This window comes from Desmodus rotundus, chromosome 4, assembly GCF_022682495.2.
Source record: "Desmodus rotundus isolate HL8 chromosome 4, HLdesRot8A.1, whole genome shotgun sequence".
NCBI classification, from domain to species: domain Eukaryota; kingdom Metazoa; phylum Chordata; class Mammalia; order Chiroptera; family Phyllostomidae; genus Desmodus; species Desmodus rotundus.
Window position 1 is genome coordinate 130900929 of NC_071390.1, and position 15528 is coordinate 130916456.

At 44.2% G+C, this 15528-nt stretch overlaps 1 protein-coding gene across 12 annotated transcripts in view; it reads left to right on the forward strand.

Annotated features, from left to right (window-relative positions):
• The window catches only part of SHROOM3 (shroom family member 3), a 277506-nt gene that overhangs the window by 228266 nt on the left and 33712 nt on the right, over positions 1-15528 (forward strand). For 6 of the 12 annotated variants that reach the window (XM_053923115.2, XM_053923114.2, XM_053923119.2 and 3 more), the window contains one exon: positions 11817-11948. In XM_053923115.2, coding sequence (XP_053779090.1) covers positions 11817-11948 — 132 coding nt within the window. Of the gene's footprint in view, positions 1-6225; positions 6350-9845; positions 9915-11816; positions 11949-15528 lie in introns of all 12 variants that reach the window. The other 6 variants (XM_053923113.2, XM_053923112.2, XM_053923116.1 and 3 more) reach the window with 2 other exon arrangements.

The following is a 15528-nucleotide window of genomic DNA, read 5'->3' on the forward strand; positions in this document are numbered from 1 at the left end:
CATGTGAAAGTAAGAGAGCACATTCTTCTGAACTGTATTTGTGTCCAGCAGTGTCAGGTTATGAGTGCGTATTGGTGGAGGTTAAACCTCTTGTTGTAAATTTAACCCAGACACATTCGTATGCAGGAACTAATGAGTTAGAGCAAGTGTTCTGAAAGTTGACGGCTTCTCCACCTTAAAAACCTTCGTTATTGTTTCAGGTTCCAATATTACTTGAAAGCTTTATTTTTAATGAATAGCTCTTTTCCAATATGATTTTAAAATATAGACTCTTTAGATCTTTGTTTAAGAATTTTGTCTGAAATTAATGCTTTCTGTCCTTTCCTTTGTTGTTGCCTTTAATTTTGTATTTGTGGCCTCGTCCTCTAAATGAAGAAAAAGTAAAATAGAGAAGAGAAAAACAATATAATGCATCAAATTTACTCCAGAAGAGAATTGAGTTTCTTCCGTGTTGGAGTTTGGGGGCATGTATTGGTTTTGTTTCATGCAGTGGTGTTTAGGGGGGAAATAACTACATAAAGGTTAGCCTGCTGTCTCACAAAGAAAAAAAAAAAGACCCTTTTGTTTTAGCAAGTAATTTATACTTTGGCGTTTTACAAAAATTAATTAGCTTGATTTCAAAATATCTTGGCTGGTATTTGGACTTTTTTAAACCGTCAAAGGACAATATGCTGTGGATTTATACATTAAGGAGGTGTGTTTCCAGCTACAGCCGTGGGGTACCCTGCCCCTCCTGCCCCTCATCCCTGCTGCCCACTGAGTGGAAGGGAAGAGACACACACACCATCTACTGTGCCCTGCTGACCTGCGCCCAATGTGTCCAACAAGGGTCCTCTGGGAGAGCCCCAAGCAACTTCTCCTTAAGAAAATAAAAGGCAGCGACTCGGGCACACACAATATTTCTAGTTCTCTGCAATATCTGACTTTTTTGAGAGCCATGAGGTTCATAGGTAACTGCATGTGCCTGTGTGTGAAAGACAACCGGCCAGCCTGGAAATGATTCCCCCTGTCTAGGCTCTAGCAGCATGTTCGACGGCGCAGAGAAGCAGTAGAGAAGAAAATTCTAAAATCAGAGTATTGGATATCTGAAGAAATCAGTAAAAGCCAGTCCCTCTTTCCTCCAACAAATAAAATCCCTGGTTCCACATTAAGCGTTAAGAAGACAAAGTTATTTATTGACAGGGTTTATGCCATTCATGAATGCTATGCTATTCTGTTGTAACTGGGTTTGAAAGTCAGTGAAAGACAAAGCTGAATGCCGTTATGGATCAACGATGTTACAGTGTTTGTATCAACTTCTGCCATGCGTTGTGTGCAAATGTTGCAGTGTGGGGAGCAGGCGAGAGTGTTCCTCTGTGTGTGTCAGAGTTGAGGGGAGGAGGGCTGAAAGGGGAATATTGAGAACAAAGAACACTTCGACACCATCAGCCTCTGGAGACCAAGAGAAAGATACTCACCCCCATTGCCGGTCCTTCTCTTTCATAGTAATAGGTTTGTGGGGTTGTCAATAAAATTTAATCTTTAAAAAATGTTTCAAAATGGAGGATGGGAAGGAGATAAATAGTGAAAGAACATTGGGACAGGTATGGAGGAATGGGGTAAAGTATCTTAATAGAAAAGATGTTTTTGCTTTTTTTTTTTCCTTTTGTGAAAATTTTAGATGTTACGAGTCTTAGGTCTGTTAGCAGACTTCACTCTTACTTGTGATTCCATTGTCAAAGTCCAAAGTCCCCAAGGCTTATTATCCGGATGTGACATTTAAAAAGAGCCCTTTCCAGAAAGGACCGGGTGTCGCTATGGGGTTATATTACCTAATGCATACTTTCTACCCACTGAGCCACTTTTTAAAGACACAGCTGTTGTTGAGGCAATTATAAAAGCCTTGAAAAAGTTTGCCTGTTAGGTTTTTCTTTGAATCCCTGAAGTCTGAGGTATAGCCTCAGAAGTCATAGCAACTAGAGGTTGGGGTGCTGTAAACAGCTAAAGGATTTCTCAAAACAATGCCTTTGCCAACTGTGTGTTAAGGGACAATTACCACCTTTTTATTTTTATTTTTGAAGATGATAGGCTTTTTCAACTCTTTAAAAATTCTTTAGAGCTCTTGCATTTCCCTGGACCTGTAGAAAACATATTTCAATGTAGGATGGCTTTTATTCCAGAGTTCCTTCTGGATCTATAAGTGAAACAATGTTATGAGCACAGCTCAGTATAACTTGACTTGGTCATAGTTTTCAATTGTTATATATTTTATCATCAGTAGTTAGGGCCTATTATTTTCCTGTCAACAGGAAATGCCAAAAATGCATTCTTGTTCAAATATGAATCATGCACTCTTCTCTACTAACAGAGATATAATTATAATCCCACCCAAATTACTTATATAATGACATTTAATTGTTGATATTGAGTTTGTTTCCTCTTTAAAGTGTGAAAGGGGAAATTTAGCAATAATTATCAAAATTGCAAGTTCATTTTACTTGGAGCCAGCAGTTCCACTCCTAGGAGTTCCTGCAGGTATGTCAGCATAGATAGAAGACAGTGTATGGACATGGTTATTCACTGAAGCATTATTTGTAATAACAATAGACTGGAAATCCAAAAGCATCTGCAAAGGGGTCTGGTTGAATGAACATGATATACGCACACCGTAGAATGCGGGGGGCAGCGAACAGGAAAGAAAGGTATAAGGGAGCTCTCTCTATAAGCACTGACATAGAATGATCCCTAGTACATATTGTTAAGTTCAAAAAACAAGAGTAGAACAGCACACTTAGTTCCTTTCATGAAAGGGGTGAAATAGATTTTATGTTCATATTTGCTTGTATTTGCATAAGAAAAAAACTGGAGAAGATACATAGGAAATTAACCACAGTGGTTAGCTCTAGGGAGTTGGGGAAATTGGGGGAAGGGCTAGGAAAAGATCAATGGCTTTGATCTTTTTTTTTTTTTAAGTATGTGAATTAAACCATTCAAAACAATACCAGAAGTAAATATGGCAAAAAAATATTAAGATTTGAGACATTTTGGTGATCACACAGATGTTCTTTATATTAATCTGAATACATTTATATATGCTTGAAATATTTGATAATTTTAAAAGTGGATGGGGAAACATGGGGGGAAATAATAGCAACACTCAAAATGATCCTTAAGAATAGAATCTGCAGGATGTGTTGACCACTGTATTTTCTCTGTTTGGGGGGAGGGGTTAGACTAGAATCTTGTTAGGGTGGACTCAGCCTTCTGTTACAGCATCGTGCACTAAACCAATAATGGATGGGTAGGTAGGTGGTGGGTTCATAAGGGCATTAAGAAATATGATGTTCTATTTGGTAGTGCTGATAGTTGAGTATATTATGTATTCCTACACATTTGACTCGTGCCCAGGCGATAACTGGCATGGTTTAATAATGGTTAGTGCTCCCAGAAGAGCCCAAAGTCTCAGGCATAACAACTCATCAAAGAACAACGTCAACCAAAAAATTAACCCTAGCTCTTAGAGTGTTTTATTTTCTGAGTCGTGGTTGTCCCTTTCCCCATTTATCCACAGCATACTAATCCTTCGCGGTCACTAAAATCCCACTCCACTACCGAGCCTTTTGGCTGGCTTCAGACCCCATTCTTGATCACCAGCAGCACCTGGGCTTTTTGGTGCCTGGCTCCTAAATGCCTCCATAGCCTGCGTGGCCCAATATCATCTGATGGCTTGTCCTGCCATCTGCTCTTCACGCACAAGCCTTTGGCCACACTGTCCTGCTTCTTGAAAACCCCAAATTCATTCCCGCCTCAAGGCTTTTGCATTCATTGTCCCTTCTATGTTAAATTCTCTGCTCCCAGCTCTTTGCGTGGTTGACCATTTCTGATCACTTGGGTTCAGAGGCACTCTCAAAGTAGCTATCCCTAACCCAAAGCAGTAACCTCAATCACACTCTCACATTACCCAGTTTTATTTCCTTCAGAGCCCTTACAACTGCATGAAAATATCTTGTTTATTTGCTTCCTTGCTTACTGCCTGCTCTGTCCACCCCACCTCATTCTACTGCTCATTGCTTAGAAGAGCACAGGCTCTGGCCACAGATGCCTGCATTGAAATACATCAGCTCTGGTCCCCACTACTCTTGTGACTGTGGACGAGTTGCTTCGTCTCTCTTACTTCCCTCATTTTCTCATTAATTGTCCTGTATCTATCACACACAGTTTAAAAGTCAAGTGCTTAGCATGGTACTGGGTATTTAGTAGGCACTCAAATATTTTTTGCATGAATAATATTGCAATTCTGATTAGTACTTTTTCTGGCACCTAAGACTCCCCAACAAGACTATGAACTGCTCAAGCCCCTCTGTGACCTCCCAGAGCTCCAACTGTAACTCAGCAAGGTGGGAGGGACGTTGTGAATACTGCTTGAAATACCTGAACTGCTTTATTGGAGATTTCTCAGACATATGCTTTGCATTCCTGAACCTCACTGTTAGGGCAAAATCATGGAAAAAGGGCACCGTGTCACTTGCTCATTCCAGTTTCACCAGCCTACCCATCCCACGCAGTAAAGCTTCCTTGTCTGGGTAGTTAGGAATGCAACAAAAGGGCTTTGTTCCAATTACACCCACAGGCCAAACGTGGTTTGCTCAATTTAAAAATTAAATCGTCTTCTGACTCATTGATGTGCTCATGATGTAACATACTTTAGGAAAATATTTCCTTATCTTCTTAAAGATCAAAATGATCCCAAAATGTAAAAGCATGCTGTGCTCTTCAGGAATGCTTATTAAATTATTTGCATCATTGAAAAAGTCAGTAAACAGCTGCTTGCCTTTTGTGGGGTATATCAGGATACATGAAATATATTTTTAAAATGAGAGGCTGTTTTAAAAATACTTTGCTTTTTAATAGGTAATATACGTATATGGTACATAGTTCAAAAGTTACAAAAGGAAATACAGGGAAAATTAACTTTTCTTCCCCACAGGCAGTCACTGTTTCTAGTTTCTCAAGTATTATTCCAGGAATATTTTTTTTTCTTTTAGAGAGAGGGGAAGGGAGGGAGAAGGAGGGGGAGAGAAACATCAGTGTGGGAGAAACATTGATGGTTTGCCTCTCCCATGCTCCCAACCAGGGACCTGGCCCGCAACCCAGGCATGTGCTCTGACAGGGAATCAAACCAGCAACCTTTTGGTTCACAGGCTGATGCTCAATCCACTGAGCCACACCAGCCAGGGCCAGAAATATTCTTTACGTTAACAAACGTGTGGGTGATTATGTACGTTTCCCCCCACATACTACAGGGTACTGTACGCACGGTTCTGTACCTTATTATTGTCATTCAACCATATACTTTGGAGATATTTCCATATCAATATGTATAGTTACTCCATTCATTCAATAGCAACATAAACATTCCATTATATGGATGCATCACACTGATCTGCTGACAAGCACTTAGGTTGTTTTTCATTTGACAGTTGTGTTATTTTAAAACTTTTCTTTTTGGCCCTGGCCAGTGTGGCTCAGTCAGTTGGAGCATCACCCCATAACCAAGCACATACCTAGGTTGTGGCTTTGATCCCTGGTCCAGGCATATGCCACACCCAGTCTGGTCATGTATGGGAGGCATACCGACTAGTGTTTTTCTTTCTCCCTTCCCCTCTCCCTGTAAAAAGCAACCGGGAAAAAACGTCCTCAGGTGAGGATGAAACAAACATCGTTTGAAGTTTTTGTTAGGTGCTACAAAGTTGCTCTTTATTTAGGTTGTACCCATTTATACTCGCCCTAGCAGGGTATGAGAGTTGGTGGGCCACATTTAGGTCATCTTTTTCATTGTTTTTGTCATTTCGTCACTTAACTCTACATTGGGAAGACTCTTATAAAACAAAGATGTATCACTGAAGCCTTTCCTCAGCATGTTCTGTGGCCAAAAGAAAGGGGGTTGGAGTTTTGGGGGTTTTTTAGGACTTTATTTGTTTCAAAATCACTGCTCTTACTGTATTAGACCTGTGAAGGAACCTGCTAAAACCCACCCACCTCCCCCACCCCCCACCCCAGGGCAAACAGTTACCAACTTCCCAAGTTGGGTTTCCTGTATTGGCATTGCTCCTTAGGGCAGAGACCATATCTTACTCATTATTCTTTTAAATATCTCTAATCAGTTTTAACTCTTGTAGCCCTCATTTGCTGTGTCCCTTGAGCCCCAACCCACCACGTCATTCCCCTCACTTTTCTCTCTCCTAGGCTCCATCATGAGAACAGAGGACCCTGGATGTGCAGCCCTTGACTTGCCTCCCCTTTCGTACCGAGAGCATCAGTAGCTTCCCTCCTTCCCATCTTGGTGGAACTGGCTTTACTCCCACACGAGGTTGTGCCCTCCACGTGTGCTCCAGAACGCCATCACCTCCTGCTTCCTCATGAGTCTTAAGGAGTGTCGTCCTCTCTTTGTCCTGTACCTTCAGCTACCTGTGTGTTCATTCTCTGCCTCATAAACTTGCTTATACTTCTCATTGTTTAAAACAAAACAGCCGGAACAAAACCTTTCCACTCCCCGGCCCCTCTAGTCATCTAGCTACTACCCAGGTTCTTTCCTTCAGAGCCAGGTTTTTAGAGGGTGGGGGAAATGGCCTTGCTGTCTCCACTTTCTCTTTCATTCACGTCCTACCCCTCATAGTCAGGCTTCTGCCCCATCATTCCGATGCAGAGGCTCACTAGCTGTCAAACCCTGTGGACACGCGTGTACGCTCATCGGGCTCACCTCTCCATTGCAGTTGCAGCAATCGACAGTTCCTCCTCCTCGTTCTTCCCACTGGGAACCTGTGAAACTCCCATGCTCTTCTGGTTTCCCTCCTGCTTCTCCAGAAACTCCTGTTTGGGCTTCTTCCCCAGCTCCCCTTGCCCTGCATTGCGATAGCTCTCAGAGGCCCATCCTTAAACCACTTCCTTTGTCTCCCTATGCATTCTCCCCACGTAACATATCTTTTCTCAAAGGCCATGCATTTTGTGGCCTTTGAGAAATTCCTCCTAAATTCCTATATGCTGCTGGACTTCAGCCCTCAGACCTCACTATGAACGGCACACCACCACCAAGCGCGATGCGAGCACCTGACATCTATCTGCACGCCCACTTCATTTCTCCCTCTCTCCACCCACCCCATCTAAGAGTTCTTCATATGGATTAACGATACTACCATCCTAGAGATATGAAGGCCATCCTTCCTCCTTGACTATACTCTCTTCCACAACACATACATCCATGTAGTCACTCGGCTGGTGGGCGTTGTACCTTCTCAGCGGCTTTCAGATCTATCATCTCTTCAAGTTCACTGCCACTGCCCTCGTGCCCACCCCTCATTATCTCACCCTGGCCACTATAAGAGCTGCCAATCCTGTCTCTCAAGTGTATTCTCCTTGTTATTGACAATATCTTCCCGAATCTCAAATTTGAACATTCCCTCCCTGGCCAAGGTTATTGGTGACTTCCGATTCCACGGGACACTGTCCAAACCCTCAGAGGCATGTTATGATCTGGCGCCTCCTACCTCTTTACCTTCACCTGCCGCTCTTCCCCTTACTCCTTTGAGTTGCGTGCACTGTGTGCTTGCAGGTTTCTGTGCATTTGTCATGCCATGTCTCCTACCTGGATATCCTTCCCTGTCTTTTCCACCTCTTTCAACCTGGAGAAATCTTATGTGGGTCATTTAGTTAAAAGTGCAGGCTTCTTGACCTAACCACACAGTGCTACTACTCTACTCTCTACGGAACCAGTCTCCTGATTACGGAACCAATCACGTTGTATTTTAGTGGCTTACGTGGCTGTCTCCTTTACTGCCCTGTGAATTGTTTGGGGCTGATGATACTTTGTTATTCTTTGTATCCCCAGTGCCAGCATAGTGGCTGGCATTATAAAGTCTCTGGATGTCCCCTGAATGAATGGGAAGGAAACTGAGGAAAGCTCTGGATAGCTTACATGTAAAAGAAAGCCTTGCTCTTCAAAGCACAAAGAGAGATTTCCTTCACGTAACCTAGGCGAAACGGCTCCATTGGCCTTCACTGTGCTATGCACGGTATCTTTTGACACTTCAAAAAAGACTGATTTAGAACTTTCAGCAAAGTGTCTGATCCTTCACGAAGGAAGTCTGATAGGAAGTCTGGGCTGCTACATTGTACTCTGGGCGCCTCATCTCTTCTCTTTGAGGTTTCTGACGAGAGGGCTGCTCCAGAACTGCTGAAGTTCGGTAAACACTATCTCACTCTTCATCTCCATAACTGGAAGAGGATTCTTCATTCTTAGAGCCTGTGGAATCTGGCGGGTCCCATCCATTTCCCTCGGGGTCTTTCTAGCTCAGCGTGGACAGATCCCACCCAGGAGAGGAAGCTTCTGAAGAGGCAACCTCAGTGTCATCCCGCGCAGGTGCGAGGCGGAGTTCACTCTTCACCTGTGTCCATCACTGCTCAAGGCCAGTGCCCAGTCTTAGGACTAGGATCCTACTACAGAGAGGGGTCCTGCCGAACGTGGGGCAGGAAGATGACACTTTGTTCTTTCTCCTGTGTCTTTTGGACCCATTCGAGACATTTGGAAATGTTGCCAGTTGCCTCATGAAAAAGACACTTACTACTTTTTTCATTAAATCCTGGTTTTTTCCCTGTATAATTAACAAGTAACATTAATTGAGTGCCTGAAGTCATTGTAATTGGGCTTGAACCCTGACTCTGGGGCTAGGGCTATGTGATCGGGGCAAGAGCCAGCAGGGCCTGGGGCAGCAGGAAGGATTTCAAGTCACTGGGAAATAATGCAGGAATCTCAGTCAGTGAGAAATTGGGGCTCAAGGGCGGCGGCTGGCTTTGAGGAACTGGTTGAAGAACCTAGTTTCTGGGGAGGTAGGTGCCCACGGTCAGAGCAGGGCTCACAGCGAGAATGCCAACCCACTAAAACACTGAGCCGTTCACCTAGAGCCCCAGATTCTTCCTTCAAGGAAAGGACGGATTCAACTTGGGGCAGTGCCGAACCTGAGGTATGGGCTACCTGGGACCTGGTATGAAGATTAGAGAGTTATGGGGGCAAGGAGACAGGGAAATTGTAATATATTGGCTTTCGATGACAGTCTCTTGGTTTTGCATCCTACTTCCTCTCTTTAGCTTGGCTATGCTACTGCTTCCTTCATTTCTCCCCTTGTTTCCAGGTGGGCGAGGTCTGGTCCCGCTTGGCCCGTGTTTACCTCCCTGACTAGATGTCACAGCCATTGCCTCATAGGCACGGCCAGGGTCTTGCAGGCTGTGACCACAGGCTTAGACCAGCCTCTCAGGCTCTTACTGGTGAGCTCTGAGTGACTCATTGCCATCGATAGTTCCTGCCCATACCCCTCTCTTCCACCTCGCACTCAGCTTTCTCCCCTTTCTGTCCTACATTTTAGCTCTCTGATTGGCTTGTCTCTCAAGCCTCTAGTCTTTATCGGCTCACCAACAGTGAATGACTAAGGACAATTGTACTCATTTATTGTACTCTTACTATGGGCCAAGTACAATATCTCATTGTTAATCTCACAAAAGACACCATAAATAGTTTGTTGTAATCTGCCTTTCACTGATGAGGAAACTCAAGTGGTTAAGACTATAGGTTCCTTTGATGAAATAAACATTCACTGACCGACTCCTGAAAGTCTCATGCGTCTGTGTCCCTTGTGCTACAGAGAACAATTTTCCTGTCGCCATAACCTCTCTCCAGAGAGTTGAAGTATATATATTTTCTTCTAATCATTCACTCTCTTGGCAAGTCCTTCATGGTCTTTCTCATACATCTTAAAACTTATTTCAGATTAAAATGAGGTTAACCCAGCCTCTTTGATTAATGTCTTCATTTTTAGATGGACGAAGGCTTATGGTGGAGAAGTGACTTACGCAAGGTCATGCAGCAGGCTAGTAACAAATTCAAGGTGAGCACCCAAGTCTCCTGACAGCTGGGCCACTATTACTCTGATGCACTTAGGACTTGGAATTTTATTGTCATCAGGGGAATGATTTCTCCTTTACAGTACAAAAGCCAATTTATTTTTTCATAGAAACGTATAGGTGGACATACTTACAACTTTATCTTCATATCAAAGTGGATACCTGGATCTCCTAAGTGTTTCTAAACTGCAGAAGAATTCCCCGACAGTCCTACAGTTCAGGAGTTTTCAGCATGAAATGTCTGATGGCTCACCTCACTTATTTGCCCAAAATAAAGCACAGCCACTCTCTCCTGACTCTGACCTTCTACAGCAGTGCAATCCTCCTTCTCAAATTCATTCTCCAGTCTTGTGGTCTGAGGGACGCCCACTTTTTCCCATTGGCTTTGTCCATTCTTTGTGTTGTAAGGGCAGGGTGTTGAAAAGTGGAAGTCATTGACTTGCAAGATGAGAGACTGCTTTGGAGAGCATCTTGTTGTTTAACTGCGTATGTAGCTTTGAGCAGTGTTGCCACGGAGGTAGCTGCTGGTTTTTATGTAGTTCTTACCAAGAAATTAAAATAAGAATGTCTCCAGCATCAGGCTATAACAGAGGACTTCACAATCCCCAGGAAGCTTTTTACTTGGGAGGTGGGAAAGAATCACTGCTCATGTCTTTTTTTAATTGAATTTATTGGGGTGACTTTGGTTAATAAAATTATACAGGTCTCAGGTATACAATTGTAGAATCCATCATCTGTATATTGTATTGCATGCTCACCACCCCACGTCAAGTCTCCTTCCATGCTCCTGTCTTTACATATTGTCAAGCTGAGGCCAAAAAGGACCAAAGCAACTTAGTGTGCTTTAAATTAATAAGGTATAATAAAATGTTAACGTGTAGGAAATTTAGGTGAAGGTTATGTGGGAACTCTCTGCCCCCCAGCTTTATTGAGACACAGTAGATACGTTGCTGCGAAGTTTAAGGTGTACAACATGTTGATTTGATACATTTATAAATTGCAAAAATGATTACCACCCTCGGGTTAGCTACCACCTCCACTCCATCTTGTAGTTACCATTTCTTTTTTGGGGTGAGAACACTGAAGATCTATCCTCTCAGCAACTTTCAAGAATATGATACAGTATTATTAGCTATAATCACCATACTGTACATTAGGTGCCAGAACTTGTTAATCTTTTAACCTGAAATATGTACCCTTTGACCAAAATTTCCTGTTTCTCCTACGCCCCCCCCCCCCCCAGCACCTGGTAACCACCACTCTGTTTTCTGAGTTTGTCCTTTTTTAGACTCCACATGTAAATGAGATCATACGATATGTGTCTTTTCTCTGTTTGGCTTATTTCACTTAGCATTGTGTCTGTGTTCCACTCATCTGTAGGTAGTGGATGAGGGAACGTAGGTCGTTCCCACGTCCTGGTTGTTGGGAGTAACGCTGCAGTGAGCATGGGAGTGCGGCGGTCTCTGCGAGATCCTTACCTAAATTTCTTTGGATATATAACCAGAAGTCAGGCGCTGCATCATGTGGGAGTTCTGATTTTAACATTTTGAGGAGCCTCCATACTGTTTTCCCTAGGGCTGTATCAATTTTCATTCTTACCAACCGTGCATGAGGGTGTATGTGGGAATGCTTTATGTTGAGTTTGCTACATTTTTATATTAGTTTGAAATTTTCCAAGTAAAAATAAAAATATGAATAAAGCAGAGAATAACAGTGGTTAGTTAGCTAAATAAGCACTAAAATCTACTTTCCACTATTTACTTGATTTTTTTTAATCGATGAGGAAAAGGATACGGCAGTCATTTTCCAAATGCATAAATCACATCGGTGAAGAGACAGCTGAGAATGCTGCTGACGTTGGGGGTCCCTGTCCTGTGTCTCCCCAGGCGCAGCGAACCTGCAGGCCGACCTCACTCTTGGCATTCAACCAAGCTTGGGGAGAACCAACCCAAGGCCAGCATGATGCAGATATCTCAGGGCGCGGTCGGCACTCCTTGGCCCCAAAGCTACCATTGCAGGTAAGTGGCCGGAGCTGCTGCCCAGGGGCTTCTCTCCTCCAAATGTCCTTGTTCCCCGTAAGAACGGTTTCTTGTTTTGAGAACATTTTTTCCATTCACCCTGAGTATTAACTCTTTGTACACACTACCTTCCTATCCTCTTAAAATTCCTAATGTGGGTACAAATCATCTTCAGACCCTCGGCTCGATGGCTGTGAAGCAAGGGCAGGATTATTTCGAGCACTGGCTATTTGAAATATTATATATTGAGTCTCTTGATTCTCAGGCATTTCTCAATTATACATAACACTATACTAGAAAAATTGACAAACTTCTTCCCTCAGTACTTAATGTCCTTTCTGCTTTGGTCAACTGTGACAGGGACTGGGGGGGAAGGGAGACAAACCAAGTCAGGATTCCCCTCCCCTTATTACAGTCTTGGAACCCACACAGACTGGAATTTATCTTCTGGTCCCAGAGAGTCGGGCTCTGTTGCTTTTTCACTTTTTGGAAGGACTCGTTAAGGATAATGGTAGAGAGACTGGGGGGTCAAGAGAATGTGGGCCTGCATAGAGACAGGCTGCAAGTACTGACGCAGGGAGAGGGGGACAGCCGCTGGAAGGGCTACTTAACTGACCGATGACGGCGATGCGTTTGGCAAGACCAGGACTCAGAACCCTCAACACTCACGCCTGGTCAAGTGAAGAGCCAAATCTCAGACCTCTCACAGGGGGACGTGGCTCCCAGCCTATTAGGGTAGGCTTCGGGCCATGGGAAGAGAGAATTTCCTGGTTACCCTCCTTGTTACAGAACGCCCCTCCCTTGCCCATGTCCCTTGCAGTAGCCCTGAAAGCATTCATTCTGAGCCACCCGTGCTCAGAGAACAGGGCCCCTGCACTGCCCTGCCCCCCACGCAGGCATAGTGACTTGGCTTGCTGGGCATGGAGGTGTTGAAGGCCTTTCAAAGGTTAGATGTGGGGGGCGAACAGTGTGAAGGAAGGACAGTGTAACGGTGAGGTACCTGGGTTTTTAAGTCGGATGCAACTTCACCTCCTGTTGCGTGAGCCTGGGCAAATTGTTTCACCTCTTGGATCTTGGTTTCCTCATCTACAAAATGAAATTACTACTATATGTGTCCAAGGTTAAATACTATGTGTCCATAGTGAAGGTTAAACAAAGCAACATGTAAAACATTTAGTGTAGTTCCTCAAACATAATAAGCACTCAATAATTATGACAGTTTATCATAATTAGACCAAAGGCTTATCAGAAGCGCAGTGAAACCTGGTGATAAACTTCAAGGTTAATGCCATACACCAGCACACACAAAATGCCAGTGGGGCCCTTTGGAGCCTCCTCACCTCAGGAGGAGGCCCTAAATCTGAACTCCTACTGCAACCTCAAACCATGCTGACCCAAAGGCAGAAATAAGGCCACTGCAATCAGTGCTTAGAATACCTGCCCACGGAAACTATGGTGCACTCCAGGAGGTCTCAGCAGAACAGTGGACTTGGCATCAGAAGTGCAATATTCTTAAGACTGTGCTTCTCCACCTCCTGTCTCCCCCTCCCCCTCCCGGCCTCCAGAGGGGTTTAGGTAGGTGGATCTGCCTTTACTTTACCCCCAACTCTGCCCCTCTAATCCAAGCTTCAGAACAGCTTCCCCCTGACACAATGACTCTCAGCACAAAAGCACTGTGTAGGGTACAAGGGAGAAAGGAAAGCGCAGATTACCCAGAATGTGACAGGTGAGTGATTCTCCTACCCCAGCACAAATCATCCATGATTTGTGTTCATTCCATGTTGACTCCATGCCTTGGGCTCGGAGCTCTGCTCAGAGGGTCTGACGTCAGCAGCAATGGGTGGAGAGGAACTGCAGGTAGGATTCTGAGGAGCACAGTGGCACCTAGTGGTCTAGTGTGCTGAATCGGTCTGTCAGCCTGCCTCCGACAGCCTTCCTTTAGTTCCAGAAACCCCACCTCAGTCCTAAGTTTATGCATCTGTTTCTCATTAAGAAGCAGGAGCATGAGGGAGCTCAAGGGAGGGGGAGGAGCAGGAGCAGGAGCGAGGAGAGAAGAAGGGAGCAATACAAAGAGAACTGAAGACTCAACTGTCTGTAGGCTGACTCGGGTCTGGATTTCACTGAAATTGTGCTGCTGCTGCTTTCTGTCAGACCCGTCTGTTTGCTGCCCTGCAGAAATCTCACACAGTGATCCTAAAGTATTGACAAGAGACCTTGAGAAGTCTTCTAGTCCAGTCCCCTCATAAGAGGATGAAATAACAGTATCCAAATACTCAAGTGCCTGTACTTATTCACTGATTTACTCATTCAAGTATGTACTGAGTACCCACTGTGTTTCAGATGAACAAGACATAAAAAGCCCCCCACCCTATAATATTTATCTCCCTAGGTGTGTTCCATGGAATAATAACTCCCCCTTGGGAAAGGTTTCTAGGGTCCAATAGGTTTTCTTTCCCTTCCTTTTGTTGTTGACACTGCTGCAAAGTGTCCCCATTTTCCCTTCTTTGCCCCCCTCCTCCCAGCCTCCACTCCCCGGCCCTCTGGCCATCACCGCACTGCTCTGTGTCCCCGGGTTACACAAATGTGTTCTTTCTGTGCTTTCCTTTCAGAACATCCCATGAACAATAGTTTATGGAAGACTCAGAAGTCTTGCAGTAAATAAAATTGTTTAACTTATTGAGCCCAGGATTTTCAAAATGTAGTTGACCATGTGAAGAATGAATCTTCTGTAAGCACACTTTAGGAGATGTTTTCATGCACTTGTCTGGTGCACTTTGCTATGTTTTCAGGATTTAGAAAAAATACTTCTAAGCACACAAAACAGAGAGTAACATTATAAGAATGCATGTATCTACCACAGAATTCCCGCTTTGTCATTTTTGCTTCAATTGAAGACTCTTTCATATAATCAAAGGAATATGATGGAATGTCAAGTGTGGTGAGTGCTGAGGTAGGTGGATCTGCCTTTACTTTACCCCCAACTCTGCCCCTCTAATCCAAGCTTCAGAACAGCTTCCCCCTGACACAATGACTCTCAGCACAAAAGCACTGTGTAGGGTACAAGGGAGAAAGGAAAGCGCAGATTACCCAGAATGTGACAGGTGAGTGATTCTCCTACCCCAGCACAAATCATCCATGATTTGTGTTCATTCCATGTTGACTCCATGCCTTGGGCTCGGAGCTCTGCTCAGAGGGTCTGACCTCGGCAGCAATGGGTGGAGAAGAACTGCAGGTAGGATTCTGAGGAGCACAGTGGCACCTAGTGGTCTAGTGTGCTGAATCTTTGTGAAGAAAACAAAGCAGAGTGACAAAGGCATAAGGAGACAAGAGGTGCTCTCTAGACAGGAAGTTCCGGGTGGTGTCTGATACAGAGACTGAAATAAAGGAGAGTGAGCCAGTTAAAGGGCAGTTTATGGGGTGGGGACAGTGAGCACAAAGGCTCTGAGACTCTGAGGTGGGAATATATTTCACAGATTTGACTTATTAAGGAGGCTGTCATGCTGGAGCACCGTGAGCGAGAAGGAAAGCAATAGAATATGAGGTCAGAAAAGTAGCCAGACCACGGTAAGGACCTTGATGC